The 19,875-nt window shown below is 37.8% G+C and overlaps 1 protein-coding gene across 1 annotated transcript in view; it reads right to left on the reverse strand.

The window, feature by feature from the left end:
- HORMAD2 (HORMA domain containing 2) overlaps positions 1–17,115 on the reverse strand; it is an 85,800-nt gene extending 68,685 nt beyond the window's left edge. Inside the window, exons 1-4 of the mRNA XM_055322832.1 lie at positions 17,044–17,115; positions 9,484–9,571; positions 2,679–2,820; positions 220–283 (exon numbers count right to left, since the gene is read on the reverse strand). Coding sequence (XP_055178807.1) covers positions 220–283; positions 2,679–2,820; positions 9,484–9,534 — 257 coding nt within the window. The 5' untranslated portion in view covers positions 9,535–9,571; positions 17,044–17,115. The remainder of the gene's footprint in view (positions 1–219; positions 284–2,678; positions 2,821–9,483; positions 9,572–17,043) is intronic.
- Positions 17,116–19,875: the final 2,760 nt, after the last annotated feature.

Consider the following 19,875-nt stretch of genomic DNA (forward strand, 5'->3'; position numbering starts at 1 on the left):
AGAGAGAGAGAGGCAGAGACACAGGTAGAGGGAGAAGCAGGCTCCCTGCAGGGAGCCCGACATGGGACTCAATCCCAGGACTCCAGAATCATGCCCTGGGCCGAAGGCAGGCATTTAATTGCTGAGCCACCCAGGGATCCCTCAAATAAAGTCTTATAGGTAATTTCAGCCATGACAAAAATAATGTTGTTCAACTTTTGTGGAATTTCAGTTACTTACCATTTGATAATATGCAGTGACCCAGGACATTTTTTATCTTCTCGAAGGATTTTTAAACTGAGGTCTATAAAAATAGAAACATAGGCTATTTCCTCTACTAAATGATTACTGTACTAAAATTGTCCATGCTAAACAAGGGTATTTCCTTTAACTACTTTATTTATATATCTTAATTTTATAATTTATAAAAACATTTTGAATCTCTAAATACCTACTTTAAAAATAAATCCTATGTTGAAAACTAGCTTAGTCTAATTTTGATCATAGTCTAGCAGTCTCCCCTTCTACAATGCAACACAACTGACTTGTTGTCACTTCTCTGCTTCTGTTAAATTCCAGGTAGTCATAAGGGACTATTGAGACCATCTCCATTAACCAATTTAAAACATGTACCTTAATCTCAAATTAGTTCTCTCATACTTCTCTCCCCTCTAAATGAAAATAAAGATAAGATTTTTCCCATGGATTATTCTCAAATATTAATTTCCAACTGAAATTCAACTACCTTACTATAGTTAGAGAACAGGAAAATCATATTTAAAGAGTTTTGGCTTAGATCAGTCCAAAATCGATCACTGATTCACATATGACTTTGCATATTACTTCACCTTTTCATATTGTTTTCCTATCCTAAAACTGATGTTCCTCTACCTCTGTTGAGGTACATGAAAATTACCACATGTTGGTATAATATTTAGAGATCACCAAAAGGAGAGTGATCTATATCACTCTGAGCATTTTTATGATGTATGTTACTTTAAGACCAAACACTGAGAGGGAGACCTATAACTTCTACTAAAACTATCACAAAAAATAAAGCTATAAGTAATAGTATTACCTCTATTGGAAGGAAGGAAGGAAGGAAGGAAGGAAGGAAGGAAGGAAGGAAGGAAGGAAGGAAGGAAGAAAGAAAGAAAGAAAGAAAGAAAGAAAGAAAGAAAGAAAGAAAGAAAGAAAGGCGGGCCGGCCTAAAATTGAGTCACTTGTTCCCCACAAGGAGCAAATCAAGACTTAATTGCAGGAATGTAATCTTTAACCAGTCAACCTGGTATTTTCTGATCAATACTAGTGAGGTAATCAGCATGGTAGGCCCCCACCCTTCCCCCCCACCCAAGGAAGGTGACCTTGCCTGAAATAAACCTTTCTCTTCTTTTACTAATGACTTCCTTGTCCCACTCTGTTTCTGCCTATAACAGTCTATCAATTTGTAATGCTCCTCAGAGCTCCTTTCTTTTTGCTAGATTGGTTGCTGCACTATTGATGAATCATCGAATAAAACCAATTAGATCTTCAAATATACTTAGTTGAATTTTTTTTAACATCCGCCCCCCACCACCACGCCTAGGGTAGTGATGGGCACATAATAAGCCCTTAATTAGTTACCCCAAACATATCTTTTTCCATTTTTTTCCAATTCTGTTCCAAACAAGGAGAAATGCAACCAAGTGCTACCTATAAACATATTCACTATTACAGATTTATATTCTATAGACCAAAAGGAGACATATACAAATGAAGTTGTCGCGACTGAAAATGTCACGCTTTTGGATTTACAGCATACACGCATTTCATTGATGCTAGTATAGGGGATGAAATGTTAAGAAAATTCAATTGGAATGAGACCAAGGTATATCATTAAATACAGATGTGAGGAATTTAAAGTAAAGTTAGATTTTGAAAAATAAGATCTTACAAGGAAACTTATAGCTCTCTACATTTATTTTCCCAAATGATAGTTCCCATTTTAGTGACAAATCAGCAAGACTTTCTGAAGTTACCACAATCCAGCTTTTTAGGCTAATGATAAGATTCTAAAAAATTGAAGAGTCCTAGGTACATTTTTTTTCCTTTCAGTACAAGAGAAGGAAAGGAGCCAAAACAATTTGTAATATAACGAAATAAGATCATCAGTGTAAGACACAAGAAATAAAAAGGAGTAAAATTAGGAGACCTGGCAATTGAGAAAAGAAAGGCACTGATTAGAATAATCATGCAAATCGACAAATGGGTTTGGCACGAATATGCTTTTCTTTCAGCATATTTGTATGTGTTAACAGGAAGAAGAGTTTTTCACCTAACTCCATTAAACTGCCTCAGTGCCAAAGTATACCTCAAAGACAAACTCAACTGAGGCACAAAATAGCGCAAATCTACAGCTACCCAAATAGATTTTTATCTGGCTATTGCTTTTATAGGTATGGTTAAGAATTACTGGGCTTGTCTATACAGATTTCTTTTCTTCTCAGTCTGTCATTTGGTATCTAGCCAGGAACTAATGATTCCTATAAGTAAAACCACTAAACATACTGAAATTAAAATGGAAAATGAATTAGCAAATTGATCTTGAAGAACAAGCCATGACTTGGAATTAGCACACTCTGTGAGAAAGGAAAGGTTTATTCCTGCCAAGTAGAGGAAAGGACTGCAACAGCCACGGTAACCACTTAGTTAAACTTTACCATCCAAATGGCGTTCTCCATAAGAGCTCTCTGGAAACAGGCCTCTTAGATATGTTATACATGAAATAGAAGTAGCAAAAAGCTTCTTCACCATTATCAATGACTCATGCTCATTAGTGATTTGGGATGGAAAAACTGTTTCCTGGGGGAAAAAAAAGATGAAAAAGATTAGTATTCTTTAATATATTCAGCCATCATGCCATTACCACAGACACGATAGAAAGATTTTTCAAGACTTCAAATCTGATACTTTTTTTTTCAAATCTGATACTTTTAAAGGTAATCAAAAGGAAACACAGCTTTGAAAAATTGCATTAAATTTGATATCCATAGGCAAAGCAGAGCAGAAAGGCAGGGAAAGTTACCCAAGTAATTCAAGACTAATATAATTTATTTCACGATGATCCATGGGTTTGAGGCAAAATTGGAATATTACTATCATCTCCTCCCCCGCCCTACTTTTTTTTTTTTTTTTTTTTTTTAGGTAATCTCCTTCCCTTTCACACACTCCTCAGAATACAATGCAATCTGTCTTTTATACCCTCCATTCTATACTATTCTCTCCAAAGTTATCAGGTACATCCTATCTTTGATCTCTGCTGTCCTTCCTACTGTGTAACTTCTCTGCAGTGTTTGACACTTCTGCCCAAACCTTCCCTCTTCTCTTTCAGCTGCTATAACACTGTCTTCTTTTCATTTTTCATCCATCCCTCCATATCTATCTCAGTCTCTTTTATTTCTTCCAGTTTTTTCTGCCCTTTAAATTCTATTTTTAGTCCTTTTCTCTTTGCATAGTTCTTGCTTTTTGGGTAATCTCATCTAGTCTAACTGCTTTGGCTATAGCCTACACAGAGACTTCAAGTCTTCTTTTCTGTTCTGAGCTCCACTTCTATGTTTCTGTTCTGTGAACATCTGTATCTAGACCACTTTGTAGACCCCTCATACTCAGTTTATCTCAATCATCTTTAATTGACATTTGATCCCAAATTTTATTGTCAGACAAATCAATCAGCTTCCATTCCAATCATTCAGGCTAGAAATAGGGGGATCTTTGGCTTCTCTTTTTCCTTCATATCCCATTTCCAATCACTAAATCCTATAATTCTCTCTTAAGGAATCCTCAAATGTATATTTTCCTTTTCCTTCTCACTGCCACTGCCTTGACTCAGGGCATACTCATTTCTTCCCTTTATTACTGCTGTAGACCCTGATCTCCCTGCCAACAACTCTCATTCATTCTTGTCCTTCGTATCACCATCATTATTAACTTTAAAAATACAAATTGTATTACAACATGACGGGTGTTCACGCAGGATAGAGTTCAAGTATCAGTATTGGATTTGCGAACTATCAAAGTCTTATCCTTGCCTAGCTCTCTTGCCTCATCTGCCACCCCCTCTTTTCTCCCCCTACTCCCTATCCTTTCTATGCACCTCACTCTAGCTATGTGGAACCACTATTCATTTACTATTCTACTACCATGTATCTCCATACTTTTGTGCTTTGCTGAAGCTAGAGTTCTGTAGAATACTAAGGTTCTGTAAAATGTCAGATAACTTTCTACAAAATATATGGATGTTAACAATAGTTTCCTTCTAAATTTTATAATGTGTGTATGATATATTGAAAAATTTATAGTTATTCTTAAATGATTGGAAGGTCTGCCCTAAGAAATCATATGCCATATTAGGATTGTGATAAGACAGTGACAGATGCATGAATTTTAGTTCAGTATATAAGAATTGTCTAGAGGCACCTGGGTGGCACAGTCAGGTGAGTGTCCAACTTTTGACTTTGGCTCTAGTTGTGGTCTCAGGGTCATGGGATCAAGTCCCAGCATAGGGATCCATGCGAAATCTGCTTGGGATTCTCTCTCCCTCTCCGTCTGTCCCTCCCCATTCTGCTCCCTTTTTCTTTAAAATGAATAAATACATCTTTAAAAAAAAATGTCTACTAAATACAATACAAAATATTTGCTGAGAGTTTGTTCTGCATCTTGAGTTACCATTTCAACATATGTTTGTCACATTCAGTATTTACTGTGTACATGTATAAAAATAAAATTTTGATCATTTTTACACAATTAGTCTGAGATTGCTTTTTGCTTTCTTATTTAATTTAAACACAAAACATGTCTCATGAACTCCAGCTGGTATTGTGTCAATACATTTTAATTTTAAAGTATTTTCCAAATATCGATGAATTAGATTATATTAAAGTTAAGAACTCCTGTTCAAAGAAGCAACTTGCTACGGAGTAGAATTCTCAATACTTGCATCTGCAAAGGACTCATATCCAGGATATACGAAGAATTCCTAAAATTCACTAAGAAAAAAATAGACACTCAAAAAGAAAAATATGGATAAAAGACTTGAAGAGACACTCCACAAAACAGGATATCCAAATGGCCAATAAACAGTGCTCAAATGGGGTGCCAAGGTGGCTCAGGTGGGTTAGTATCCAATGCTTGATTTCAGCTCAGGTCATGATCTCAAGGATTGTGAGATCGAGCCCTGTGTCAGGCTTCATGCTGGATCAGGAGTGTCTCTCTCTCTTTCTCTCTCTCTCTCTGCCCCTCCCTTGCCCTAAAAAAATATTGCTCAAAATTTGTTAGGGACATGCACACTAACACCACAATGAGGGGCACCTGGGTGGCTCAGTTGTTAAGCATCTGCCTTTGATTCCAGAGTCCTAGGCTCGAGTCCACATCAGGCTCCCTGCAGGGAGCCTGCTTTTCCTTCTGCCTATGTCTCTGCCTCTCTCTCTCTCTCTCTCTCTCTCTCTCTCTCTCTCTGTCTCTTATGAACAAATAAATAAGATCTTTTTTTTAAAAAAAAGAATAGCTTCTCCCTGATATTTAAAAAAATAAAATAAAACCACAAAACACTACATACCTAACAAAACAGCTAATATTTTTAAAAATCAGAAAATATCAAATGTTGATAAAGATGTGAATCAGTCAAAACTTTTATTAAATACTGTTTACAGGAGCATACTAAATGGGTACAACCTCTTTGGAAAATATGCTTAGTGGTATCCACTAAAGCTAAAGATACACATATTCTATGATCCATATTTCACTCATAGGTATACACCTGACAGATATACATACATATGCTCACCAAAGAACGTTTATAACAGCTTTATTTGTAATGGACCCCAAATAGAAACTATCCAAATGCCCAATAACAAAAGAATGAATAAACAAATTGTAATATATCCCCATAATGGAATACTATACAGATATAAGAATGATCTACAACTGTTCTTTTTTTTTACAACTGTTCTTAACAATACTGATGACTCTCACACATAAATCTGAGCAAAATAAACAAGATAAAAATTATTACTACTGATTTCACTTATATAAAATACAAAAGTAGGTGAAACTACTACTTTTATGCTGTCAGAAGTCAGAATGGTTAAGTCTCTGATTATTTTAGTCAAATTCAGAGGTCTTTTTACTATACTACACAGTTTCTACTGTTGAAATTTTAATAATTCTGTTACTTAGAGGCAGGTATGACCCACAAATATGCCTTTGATGAAGAACTCCCAAAAGCTTTTTTCTTCTTTTTTTTTTAGCATAACACTTTTTAAAATTTAAATTCCATTAGCCAACATATAGTACATCATTAGTTTCATATGTAGTTTTCAGTAATTCACCAATTATGACCAAAAGCTTTTCTGTCTTTCTTTTAATGTATTTATGTAATCTCTACACTCAATGTAGGGCTCGACCTCATGACCTCAAGATCAAGAGTTAAATGCTCTTCCAACTGAGTCAGCCATGTGCCCCCCAAAAAGCTTTTTTTTTTTAAGATTTATTTATTGGGATGCCTGGGTGGCTCAGCACTTGAGTGTCCGCCTTTGACTTGGGGTGTGATCCCAGGGTCCTAGGATCGAGTCCCACATCGGGCTTCCTGCATGGAGCCTGCTTCTCCCTCTGCCTGTGTCTCTGCCTCTCTCTGTGTGTATCTCTCATGAATAAATAAATAAAATATTTTTTAAAAAAGGATTTCTTTATTTGAGGGGAGAGGGGCAGAGGAAGAGGGAAAGACAGAATCTCAAGCAGACCTGACAAAGGGCTCAATCTCAGGACCCTAAGATCATGACCTGAGCTGAAACCAAGAATCGGATGCTTAACCGATGGAACCACCCAAGCACCCCCTAAAAAAGCTTTTTATATCTGTATTCCAAAGACATTCTAGTCATGATTTTGCTATATAGGCTTTGTTCTCTTTGGTATACATATAGTCGCAATGAATGATCAAACTATATCATATTCAGTTGTTAAAAATATATAATAAAATTATTACTCTTGCATGTATGAAAGGAAATTGGAAGACAAATCAGTATGGATCTTAAAAGCCAGGTTAAGGAATTTATGCTTTATTCTGCAATCAATGGAAACTCAGTTTGATCAGGAGAGTGAGTAAAGTAATTGTTTTAGGAATGTTAAGCTATAGTAGAAGTAGGAAAAATTGAAGCTGAAGGAGAATTAGGTGTGAATGTCATGTGCATGTGTATATGCATGTGCATGTAAAATTTTATAGAAAATTGTTTTTTGTACCCACAGATCCTGATAAATTAAGGTTCTTTTGAGTAATTGGGTAATAGCTGGCATGGCATGCATATATAATAATTTATTGAAAACTTGCCAAAACTCAGAGGCGGTACTAGAGTAATAACCATTTGTAAAATTAAATAACCTGAAAGTATAAAGACATTTATTTTTAAAATAGACTCTAAAAGGCCATTTGTAGTAATGAAGATCAATAGTTGGAAAATCCCTCTAGAGTTCTATTATTTTTCTACTCCAGGGATTTTTTTTTTCTTAGCTCAACTGATCTAATACTTTAGCTCAACTGATCTAATACTTTAAGGGTCATCATCAATGTTTTTGTAAAAGTCTAATACATAAAAATACTATGACTTGATAATAGAAAATATTATTATAAGTTATTTTAACAATATAGTGTGCTAATGATATAAGTGATGCTTGACAGCTTAGCTGTCAAGTTACACTACCTAAGACAAGTTACTTTACTTCTCTGTACTTCAGCAGCCTCCTTAATGTGAGGCTTAATTGAAATAATAATATAAAGCCCTTGGCACAGTGCCCAGTACATGTAAGTCTGAAATAAATGTTAACTTCTGTAATTGTTATTATTATTGCTTTAAGTATTAAATAGAAAAATCATACAGTCACTTAAAATTTACTGGGAAAAGTAGTTTCTGCAGTCCAAACTACAAGGATCTGTTTATAACAAAAAGTTAATTTGCTAATTTACAGTAAGAAAAATAACACCCAAGCTGATTGCAATTCATATACCCAGTTCAGCATTCTCCCCACTGCTCCAGGAAAGAAGCCCACTTAGGAAATCAAATCAGATCAGGAATCCAGTGAGTATATTGAATTTGACCCAGAAAGATGACTGCTTTCTCTCTGCACTAATTCTTCTTCAACCTGAATCTTGTCTTTTTTTATTACAGCTTAATATTCCTAAAACAATTTTATTCATGTTCCTGATCAAACCCACTGACTGTCCACTGATTGAAAAATAAAGTATAAATTCCTCAGCTTGGCTTTTACGATCCATTTTAATTTGTTTCCGAAGTTCCCATTCAGTTTTGTTTCCTACTTCTGTCCAACATGATGTCTCTCAACTCCAGTAAGGATGGGTTCTTCATTATTCTCTAAAATATACCATGATCATTTTTCATTTTGAGCCAAAGCATATTGATAGTTTTTCCTCATAGAATTCTCTTCTCTCTCCTCTATTCAAATCCTTTTTATTATTCAAAGTCTATCTTAAGTCACATTTCCTTCATGAATAATACACAAACCATTCAAGTCTATATAAAGTCTCTAAATTCACGTATTTATATGCTTTACTCTTTTTCACATATATGTAATACATATACTGCTTTGTGTATTGGCTTAACTCCTCTAAATCCTATTACCCTTACCAGATTCTAAACTAGAAGATAAAGATTTATTTTATTCTCTCAGAGAATAACACCATTATATATATGTGTGTGTATAGTATTTATATACACACACACACATACACACATATGTATGTATATATATTATATAATATTGAGATCTCAATTAATAAGTGAATGATTCATTAGTGAATGTCATGGGGCAAGATACACCTGCCCTTATGAACTCAGGAGGGTTGCTTGACTCTGGCATGCTCTCCAGGGGCCCAGCCTCCAAGTTCCTGTCAGTGTTCTCAGTTTTTTTTTTTTTTAAGATTTTATTTATTTATCCATGAGAGACACACACAGAGAGAGAGGCAGAAACATAGGCAAAGGGAGAGCGAGAAGCAGGCTCCCTGTGGGGAGCCCAATGCCAGACTTGATCCCAGATCCTGGGATAACACCTTGAGTGGAAGACAGATGCTCAACCACTGAGCCACCCAGGTGTTCCCCTCTCCTCAGCCCTTATAATTACATCACAGTGCATATCAGAAATTTCCTAATTGCTTGATAGTAAATGTCTAACAAGAAATCATTCTCTTTAAACATCTTTTTTGTTTCTGATTTCTTTTACTCTAGAAAACCTAAACACATAAACATGAAACAAGCATCCATTAAGTTACTTTGTAGGAATGTATTCTAATTTCTTGAACATCCTCAGTCGATTAGGCAGTTAAAATGTAGACATACTCTGATAAAATATGTGCCAATTAACTGACAAAACTGCTATTTAAAAAAAAAACACCAAAGATTAAAGTCATGATTCTGAACTCACTAAATAGTTATTGATTTTCTTTTAATTCTTAGTAATTACCTTAGATGCCTTATGAATTTTGATAGAGTGAGAGAGCTGAGCAGTGGCCATTGTAGTAATGAACCAGGATTCTTTTAACAAGTCAGACCTGTGGGGGTGGGAAAAAAATTAGACTTTGCCTGACATAATATTTGTTGTGAATTTTCTAAAGAACTACATAATTAGCATTTGACTGTATTCTTTGGAAAATTAGTTTAATAAACATTTTTATCTCCACTACTCATTTTCCAAAAATTTGGCATAAGATCTCTGGATTAGTTTTTTCAACCACCCAGTGAGGATTTAAGTTGATTTGCTTGTTCCCAAATACATATGAAGGAGAAGAATAAATTGTAAATCACCTAAAGATACAATATATTTTATTCATCCTTGTTATTTCATTAGAGTGCAACTGTGTTCTGTATATAGCAGGGGCTCAAAACATTTCTTGAATTAACTTTATGTGTTATTAGTTTTCTTTCTTTTTAAAAAATATTTTATTTATTTATTCATGAGAGATACACAGAGAGAGGCAGAAACATAAGCAGAGGGAGAAGCAGGTTCCCTGCAGGGAGCCTGATGCTGGACCCATCCCAGGATCCCAGGATCATGACCTGAGCCAAAGGCAGATGCTCAACCACTGAGCCACCCAGGTGCCCCTGTTATTGGTTTTCAAAGGTAACTCAAAAGTAGAAGTTTACACTTCACACCCATTAGGATGGCTATCCCCCCAAAATGGAAAATAATAATGTTGGTGAAGATGTGGGGAAATTGGAACCCTTGTGCCTTGTGGTGGGAATCATACAGCTGCTATAAAAAACAGTATGGCAGTTCCTGAAAAAGTTAAACAGAATTACCATACTATCTAGCAATTCCACTTCTAGGTATATACTCCAAAGAACTGAAAGCAGGAATTCATTAGTGTACAAGTAAATGTACACTAATGTTCACAGCAGTATTGTTTAAAATATCTAAAAGGTGGAAACAACCCAAATGTCTACCAACAGTTGAATGGGTTTTTTAAAATGTGGTAAATACAATGATATACAGAAGCCTTAAAAAGGAATGACATTCTGATACATGCTACAACATGGATGAACCTTGAAAACATTATGCTAAGTAAAATAAGCCAGACACAAAAGAACAAATATTGCCTGATTTCACTTATATGAAGTAGAGGTACCCAAAGTAGTCAACGTCATAGGGACAGAAAGAATAGAGGTTACAAAGAGCTGAAGGGTGGAAAAAATCGGGTTTTTAAAAAGTACACAGTTTTTGTTCAGGATAATGAAAATTTTCTAGGAATGGATGGGGTGATGGTTGTATAACACCATGAATGCACTTAGTGGCACTGAATTATATACTTGAGAATAGGTGAAGCAGTAAATTTTGTATTATGTGTATTTTAACACCATAAAAAACATTAACATTAAAAATACATCTGGTTTTGGGGCACCTGGCTGGCTTAGTGGGTAGAGCACGTGACTCTTGATCTTGGGATCACAGGTTTGAGTCCCCACATTAGAGGTAGAATTTACTATAAACAAATAAAAAATTAAAACAGAAGGACTTTAAATTGTAAAAAGATACAGCTAGTTTTGACTCCTATTGCTACACTAGCATAAAAAAAGAAGCAAATTTCCCTTTTTTCCCCAGAGTCCTTAATCTAATTTACTGGGGCTTCTTTTCAACATTTTATGGAATTCTGACCAAGATATTTATAAAATAGCCCATTTAAAGTAATTCCATTCTGGATCACCCAGGATAGCCTGTGACTTTTTTTGGTGTATAAGTTAATGCAAGATCCTGGTTGATTTTGCAAATAAAAGAAGGCAGAATTATTTGAGGACACTGCCACAAGATGGTGATAGAGATTATAAACAAGCAGTATTTAATTTCTCTCAAATTACTTCTTCAGAGTAGCACTAGGGGACACTCTTTTACAATATCTTATAGGATACTAAAAACCACCTAATAGTTCTTCAGTCCTTAAAGATTCCAAGATATCTTTTGTTGACTTCAGAATATAGCCTTCATTTCTGTGTATAACCTTCAAATCTGACTCAACACATCAATTGCTTCCCTTAAAACTTGAAGAAATAAAATGAGCAAAATATGTAACTACAAGAGTCCAAGCTTTAGTTCTGGCCCATTAAACCATGTAAACGACTCCCTACTGGGGTAGTTATTAGCCTTAGAGACAATATATCACAATAAGAAGAATTTTTAGATTTCTACATTGATTTCTTTTTTTAAAGTCGGCTCTATGTCCAAACACAGGACTTGAACTCATGACTCTGAAATCAAGACTCCAAGATCAAGACCTGAGCTGAGATCAAGGGCTGGGCCTTTAACCAGCAGCCACTTAGGGGCCCCACTACATTAATTTTTTTTCAATTTCTCTATGGGGTGCCTGGATGACTCAGTCAGTGGAGCATGTAGCTTTTGATCTTGGGGTTGTAAGTTCAAGTCCCACACTGGGTATAGAGATTACTTAAATAAATAAACTTTAAAATAATTTTTTCTATGATGGTAAGACATTCTGATGGCATTTCTAGAGAATCAAGCCCTGAAAAAAAAGCATCAGCCAATTAGAATATAATGCATTATTACATCTATATTGGAAAGTACAGATAACCTGGATTAATCTGATACTATCACTGAAAACTCTGAGACAATCAGGGCACTTGCTTTTGAAAAAGAATTCAAAGCTAGTCGCTATTAGCATTTGGTAAATACTTGAGGAATTAACATTTATAAAGTAAGTAAAGTTAAATTATATATATATATGTGTGTGTGTGTGTGTGTGTGTGTGTGTGTGTGTGTATAAAGAGAGAAAGAACCAGCAGTACAATGTAGTAGAAAGAGGCTTTGGAGTTAAGGAATCTAGATCCAAATTCTGTTCAACTACTTAGTAGCTCTGTGACTTGGTTAAATCACATAGTCATCCTGGGCCTCAGTTTCCTTTTTATAAAATAAAGACAATAAATCCAACTTCTCAGGGCTCTTTTTTTTTTCCCTCAGGGCTCTTATAGTGTTTATCTGAGCATGTGTTCATCTGGAGAGCATACATAGTATAATGGTTAAGTACACACACTCTTCTGGAGCCATACTGCCTACAATCAAATTTTAGTCTGCAATTAACTTGCCATTTCATCTTGAGCAAGTTGTGTGCCTCAGTGTCCCCATCCGTAAAATAAGGATAGTAATAGTAACTGCTTCATAGATCTGTTGTGAGGACTAAATGAGTCATTATTTATAGGGCACTTGGAACACTGTCTGACAAATATTTCATTATAAGTAACAAAGCATGTTTATTTTTAAAAATCTTATGTTAGTATTTGAACTTCTAGTTTTCTTCCAGCCTTCCAGTTGTTCCTTCTCATCATCTACTTCAGACTTTTCCCTCTCCCATTTCTTAGTGTGTGGTGCTCAGGAGCTCCATTTCCCCCCCTTACTTCTAAACATACTCCCTGGATGAACAAATACAGTCCCATTGTTTCAATTACTATATCTATTCTAATAATTCTTATATGTCAGGAGTCCAGATCTCTATGGGGAGTTAGAGATCTATACCTCTATAAGACAGTTTCACTTTGATGTTCCCAACACACCTAAATGTCAGTTCTTTTCCCCAAAAATCCTGTTTCTGTTCCCTAGCTCAGTGAATGATATCAAATACCTAATTGCTCATGCCTAAAAACTATAACTCAACCTTGACCCTGCCTCACTTCCACATCCAGTCTCCTTAATACTTATCAAATATTGGGGCCCCTGGGTGGCTCAGTGGTTGAGCATCTGCCTTTGGCTCAGTTTGTGATCCCAGCATCTTGGGATCGAGTCCTTTATCAGGCTCCCCACAGGAAGTCTGCTTCTCCCTTTGCCTATGTCTCTGCCTTTCTCTCTGTGTCTCTCATAAATAAATGAATGAAATAATTAAAAAAAGAAATTTATCAAATGTGTCCATTCCTCACTTTACACATGTTATTGTTATCTCTGCTTTAGATGAGATTAGCCTCATCTTTTGCCTGGACTGCTATAACCACCGGTCTGCTTGTCACTGATCCTGCCCTTCTCCATTCTCTCCCTTGTATTGCAGTCTGAGTTTTCTTTTTCTTTTTCTTTTTTTTTTTTTTGAGTTTTCTTTTTAAATTGCAAACATGATTATGTAACTCCATAGACTGAAATTCTTCAAAGGCTCCCACTGCCCTCAGGATAAAATCCAAACTCCTTACCATGGCTTCAATATCTCGCTCATGCCTCCTTAGTCCCATCTCTCACCATTTCCCGTCACAATTTTATGCATCAGTTATTCTTACTAACATTAGTTACCCTAAACCATATTCTCTTCAGCTTTCAGGCTTTTGTAATATTCCTTCTCCCTGAAACCTTCTCCTCCATTCTCAATTCCTACTTATTTCTTAGATCTGGCTTAGTATAGTGTTCTCAAGGAACTATTCCCTGATTGACCACCACCACCAAGTTGGATTACGTGCCCATTGTAATATATACAGTATCACGGTTACATTTATGTATCCATCCCACCCCATTGTAAGCTAACATGAAAGTAAAGTTGTGTCTGTCTAGCTCATTCTTTGTTTTTTAAAGGTTTCCTTAAAGGTACAATTTAATGGGTTTTAGTATATCATAGTTTTGCAACCTTCACTACTAATTCCAGAAGATTCTTGTTTTCCCAAAAAGAAACTCCATGCCCATTACCAATCACTCCCCACTCTCCCCTCCCCCTTGCCCCTTGTAACCACTAATCTATGTTTCATCTCTATGGATTTGCCTATTCTGGACATTTCATATAAATGAAATCATGTAATATGTCACCTTTTATGTCTGGTTCAGCTCATTCTTGAATCCTCAGCACCTCAGCACTGTTCCAGTATTGGAACAAAATAGATGCTCAATAAATATTTGCTGGGTCAATAGAGAAGTACTACAAGAACGAGAAAGAATTAAGTATCTAGAAAAGAATTACAGAATATTAGAGATAGGAGGAACTTTAAATGTCATCCAGTCCAAACATCTAATTTTCTAGATGAGGAAATCAAGGTCCAGAGAAATCAACTCACTCAGGGTCAAACAAACACTCACTGGCAGACTGAGAATAAAACTTAAGAAATTTTTACTCACAATTTAGGAGTTTTTCTACAATGACTCCCTAAAATGAAATTCCTTTTTGCTTGCATTCCATTTAAAATGATGCACTACTAGTGCTTTCCTAGTTGTGGAGCTTGCTTGCTTACTTCTAAATACAGTAGTGTCTTTTTCTGTTGTTCTAGAATGAGCTTGCTTTAGAAAGGCAAAACATATCTAAATGATTTTTTTAATAGCCAGGCTCTTTTCAACCTCTAATTATTCCTTTGCTACTGTTGTTTTCTCTTTGAGCAGGTGTTTTGTGGAAGTCTCCTATTCAAGTACAAACTCTGCTTAATTTTGAAAGCTCACAAGCTGACAGCCCCAGGAGGTATGACACTACAGATCATGCACTCAAAGAGAGTAACTCTGATGTTTTTTAATCATCTTGTTCTAACTCATTATCTAAAAGCCTAGGAGAGAGTTCATAATAATTATCGATTTTATGAACAAAACTCTAACTTTCAAATGTCTTTCAGTTATATATTTGCTTGCATATTTGACCCACAAATATCTGAAATGTCACAGGGCATCAATATCATTCACTCTTATACTCGATATATTCACTCTGTGACAAGAATTATGGTCTTGAGAGGGCAAGATGTACTTTCTCAGATAAAAAGACTCATACTAGGCTAACCTCTTGACTTACATCTCAACTGCCCTATTTAAAATGTTGATACAATTGCTTACTATTTTACCCTTTTACAAGTGAATCCAAGATTTAAATAAAGATTAACCAGCTATTGCTCAGTATATTAAAGCCTAAGCCACTTCTTGCCCCCCCCCCCGCCACTTTGGCCATTCTGAGTGAAGTAAAAACCACTTTTATCATGTTTGCACAAAGACAATAATAGTTGATTTCCTAATGATTTCCACCCATCTTTCCCAATCTTCCAAAACCATTTTTTTAACAAGAAAATTCCCTTTATATCAAATGAACAATATCTAATAGCTGAATTCTAAAATGCAACTAGATGAGCTTTCTTGCCTGATATGAAGGATGGCTTTACACAAAGGAAGTACATTTGCATAATGGGCTCAGCATCATAGATTTGGAAGGGAAAGGACATGTCCTCTAAAGGTAATCTAATCCCTTTATTTTAAAGAAAAGGAAAGTCATTTAGTGGAGGAAGGATAGTCTCTTCAACAAATGTATTGGAACAACAGGATATCTGTAGGCAAAATACAAAAACAACCCCCCCCAAACCAAACAAACAAAAACCTCTCAGTCTAAATCTCACACTGCACACAAATATAATTCAAAATGGGTCATGGATTTAAATGTAAAATGTAAAACTATAAAGAAGAGGAAAATGAAGTCCAGCAAAAGAACTTGGTTTGTCAGAGGTCACCCAGTTATTCAGAGGCTTCACAGAGTTTGCTTCCATAAATTATTATTCACCATTTTAACAAATTCCATTTGGCTCTGATAATTCCCCTTTTCCACGCTCACTCAGAGTAAATGGTTTTCCACTATATTAATCGGATATTTGTTCATGCTCTTTTGATTTTTTAATATCTTCTTCGGGCTACCTCAATTATTCATTCATTCAAAATTTACTGGGTGACTACAATGTACCAGACATCATGTAGGATTGCAAAGATGTAAAATACCAATCACATCTCAAGAGATTGATGATCCAATGGGGGAGATAGGAGACTATCAGCCTAATTAAATAAAAAAACTCTTTTAGGGACAAGGACCGAACTTCATCTATGTTTTCACCAGCCAAGTGAGGTGAAAACACTCCGTCCCATGCTCTGCACATCTGAACACATGTCGGTGATTGGCTAATCTTGCGTTTCAAGACAGTTTCGCCCTTGTACTGTTCGGGGACCTAAAGTCCACAGAGATTAAACGGCACGTCCTGGAAAAGGTGGCAAAGGAGCCAAGATGACTCCGTGGGGACCCATCCCCACCTCAGTCACCTCTTGTTCTGCGCCACGCATGGATCCTGGTGGAACACACCTCCATGGCTGGCGAAAATCTGACCTACCCAACGTCACCCCAAAGCTCCATTCCCAACCCCCAGCAATACACAGACGTCGTTGGCCTGACCCCAGTGCTGGGCCACTCGCTAACTACCGCTGCTGCTTCCTCACCAAGACTCATTGCTTCTTTCCACTGAAATCTGAATTCAAGAGCTACCTTGATAGCGGGAATGCGGGTGTTCGCAGAAAAATTCTCCCCACTCTTTTTTTTTTTTTCGTCCTCCCTTCCTGCTGTACGTGAAATTTTTCAAACTCGAGCGCCGGGGGCGAGAGTAGAGGGAAGGGCAGGGTGTTAATCTAGAAGCTTCCCTTAGTCTTCTTCCTCAGGGCCAGCCTTCCCGCTTCTCCTCAGAGAACCTCGGGCCTCTGCGAAATACCTTCAAATCAAACTTAAAGCCTCAAGGAAAAAGAAAAGGAAAGGAAAAAAAAAATTAACCTAACCTTAGGAAAACTGACGATGCTCAAGCACTGTCTTTCTCCGGAAACCTTGCGTCTGGACAGCCCTCACTTCAGCTGTCGACGCCTCCCTCAGGAGGGTGAGTGCCCAACGGCTGTTTCCGGCCCAAACCCGCTTAGGCTTATGAATAGTCAATAAGGTCCTTTGGGGGCGGGGCGAGACGCTGCCTCATGAATAATTCATGATCTCTCCAAGGCTTGCCTGGGCGGTCTGCCTCGTTCGGCTTCATGAATATGCAAAAAGAGGTGAGCGGCCGCTAACCGACCCCTGACAGGCTCGGCCCCCTCAGCGCCGGCGTCCTCTGGGGCGGGCCTCCTTCGCGCTGGTTCTCAGGCCACACGGCCTCCCGTCGCCGGCGCCGCGTCCCTGCTGCCGACTTTCTTGCCCTTCTGAGGGCTGGCCCCGCTCTCCCGGGCCTGAGGGACCCGCCCTGGGCTCGCGGCGCCGCCCACGGACCCCTTCCGCGCGGGGCCGCTGCACCTGGGCAACCGGTACGTCGAGGACAGTCTCCAGTGGGACTCGCTGAGGAGACGCCTGCTGTCCCAGGTGAGGCGGCGGCGCGGAGGTCCTGGCGGGCCCAGAGGGACCTGGGGTCAATGGGGCGGGGCCTGGTTAGAGCCGGAAGGACCGCGGGGTGAATGCGAGCCTGGGACGGGGACCAGGACAGAGAGGCGTGAGACCAGCTTAGGGCGGTGTCGGGGAGAAGCCTCTAGAGCCTAGGTGCTTGGAGTACGGGTGTCCTCGCGGAAGCCGGCAGCGGGACCTAGCGGTCCAGAGACAGAGGTGTCACCCCTTGAGGCATCTCCACTTCTTCCCTGGCATCGATCGATCCAACTTTGCGTTATTTTCAACATCGATTTGTCGTCGCGCGTTCAGACGTATTCCACTGCCTTGTGGAGTTTCTCGAAGGTTCGTGGAGTCCCCCTTGAACCTCTGCGATGGGATTTCTTTGGGAGTGGATGAAGCATGGGGCCTCTGGACACCTGTTTTACTTTCTGTTTCTGCAGTAAAGGAATAAAAGATCCAAGCTGGTAAAAACATGAGTTAATAACATAATGAAATGACTAAAACCATGAATTGGGCTGCGATAGTTCTTTAGTGCAGGGTTTCTAAACCTCCGCGGTCATTCTTCTCCCTGCCAATTTGTGACAACCCAGAATGTCTCCAGATGTAGTCAAGTGTCCCCTGAGGGACAAAACCACCCTTGGTTGGGAACTACTTTAATCCTGAACTTTCCAGAAGAAATTGCTCTGTAAGCTCCAGCCTGGCAGATGGTCTCTCTGCTCCAGCCCTTTCGGCGTCAGTATTTACCCACTTCCCAATGGAGGGACCACTAGTCCCTCTGTTCTGTCATTCTCATCTGCCCTCGTCTCAGCTTCACTGTCTCCAAAGAGCCTTCTTCCTCTACCTTATGCTAATGAAAGTTCATCTCACCCCCCCACACACACACAGTTATTGTCTCTCATTACCATTGTTTCCTTCCTAAAATTTATCACAATCTGGATTTCATTTATTTCTTAATCTGTTTTTCTTCACCACGGAGAATGCAAGTAAGCTTTATTAGAGGCCTGATCTGTCTGGGTCACTCCAGGATCCCTATAGCTCAACACACAACACAGTGCCTAGCAGACGGGGATCACTCAATAAACCTTGGTGGATTGAGACAATACTCTTTTTTTCCTCTAAGAGCTTTTGTGGAGTTTCTCCTTCTCCTTACCATTCTCATTCTTGTTGAGCTCCTTGTGACCTTTGTTTAGAATTTGAATGGATGAATGAGCACCTAGAAGCTAGGGGTAGAGATTTCACTTTTCCCATGACTTATACACTCCTTGAGGGCAGAAACTGTCCTTTATTAAGTTCATTGAAGGTATTCATATAGTTGAATGAACCAATCTATGACTTAAGGAACAATATTAGACGATTAAAAATCGATAGCGCCACGGGGGCTTTAGAAATTATCAGTCTAGTCCCTTACTTTACAGATGAGAGTTTTAAGTAATTCATGCAAGATCACCACACTTGTTAAGAGACCAGGTCCCAAGTACAACCCATGGTCTCACACCTTTCATTTCAATGGTTCTTTCCAATCTCTGACCAGTGTAGTTTCTGATTACTTTTCTGTGAAGCTGATTTACAACTCAAATACAAAAATCCGAAGCCAAAGACTTGTTTCTTGTCAACTAAAAGCTTTTGAGCTTGTACTTTTCATCTTTTGATTAAATCTACTTCAAGGGATTATGTCCTAAAGAACTCAAAAGTTCTGTAAGATATTCAAACAATTACCCATCTTTCCTTGTACCTTTCAATAAGAGACTGGAAATTGTTCCTGTCAGAGCAAAGTATCCTATTTGTTTTGGATGGAAAAGATGTACATAGTGGGAGAAATTGATCATTGTGTAGAAATTTCCAAATAAGCAGTTGTTAAAGTTTGACCAAACCCTGTATCCAGTAGTAAAATAACATGCAAAACAAATTAAAATAGAGTGGGGGAGGGGACTTTTATTTAGGTGACTTTCATTACCTTTCTCTCTTTAGACACACGTTTCCTTTTACTCTGTGTACTTGTAATAGTTGCCACTCCTCATTAATCAGTCTCTAGTTAAACTCTTGTTTTTTTGAGAACTAAAGACCATTTTTCCTTCTCAGTTAAATTCAGGGTTCCTTCTTTTTCTGTTCTAGATCAATTTATATTAGGCAGCACCTGGTTAGTAGAGCCTTGCAGCATCATGCTCTCAGCTGTTAGGATTTTGCAGTTTTTTTCTGCAACATCTAACACCACTCTTCATCACGGGAAGTAGATAACCATTTGTCTGACT

The sequence above is a fragment of the Nyctereutes procyonoides genome, unplaced genomic scaffold (assembly GCF_905146905.1).
Source record: "Nyctereutes procyonoides isolate TBG_1078 unplaced genomic scaffold, NYPRO_anot_genome, whole genome shotgun sequence".
Taxonomy (NCBI): domain Eukaryota; kingdom Metazoa; phylum Chordata; class Mammalia; order Carnivora; family Canidae; genus Nyctereutes; species Nyctereutes procyonoides.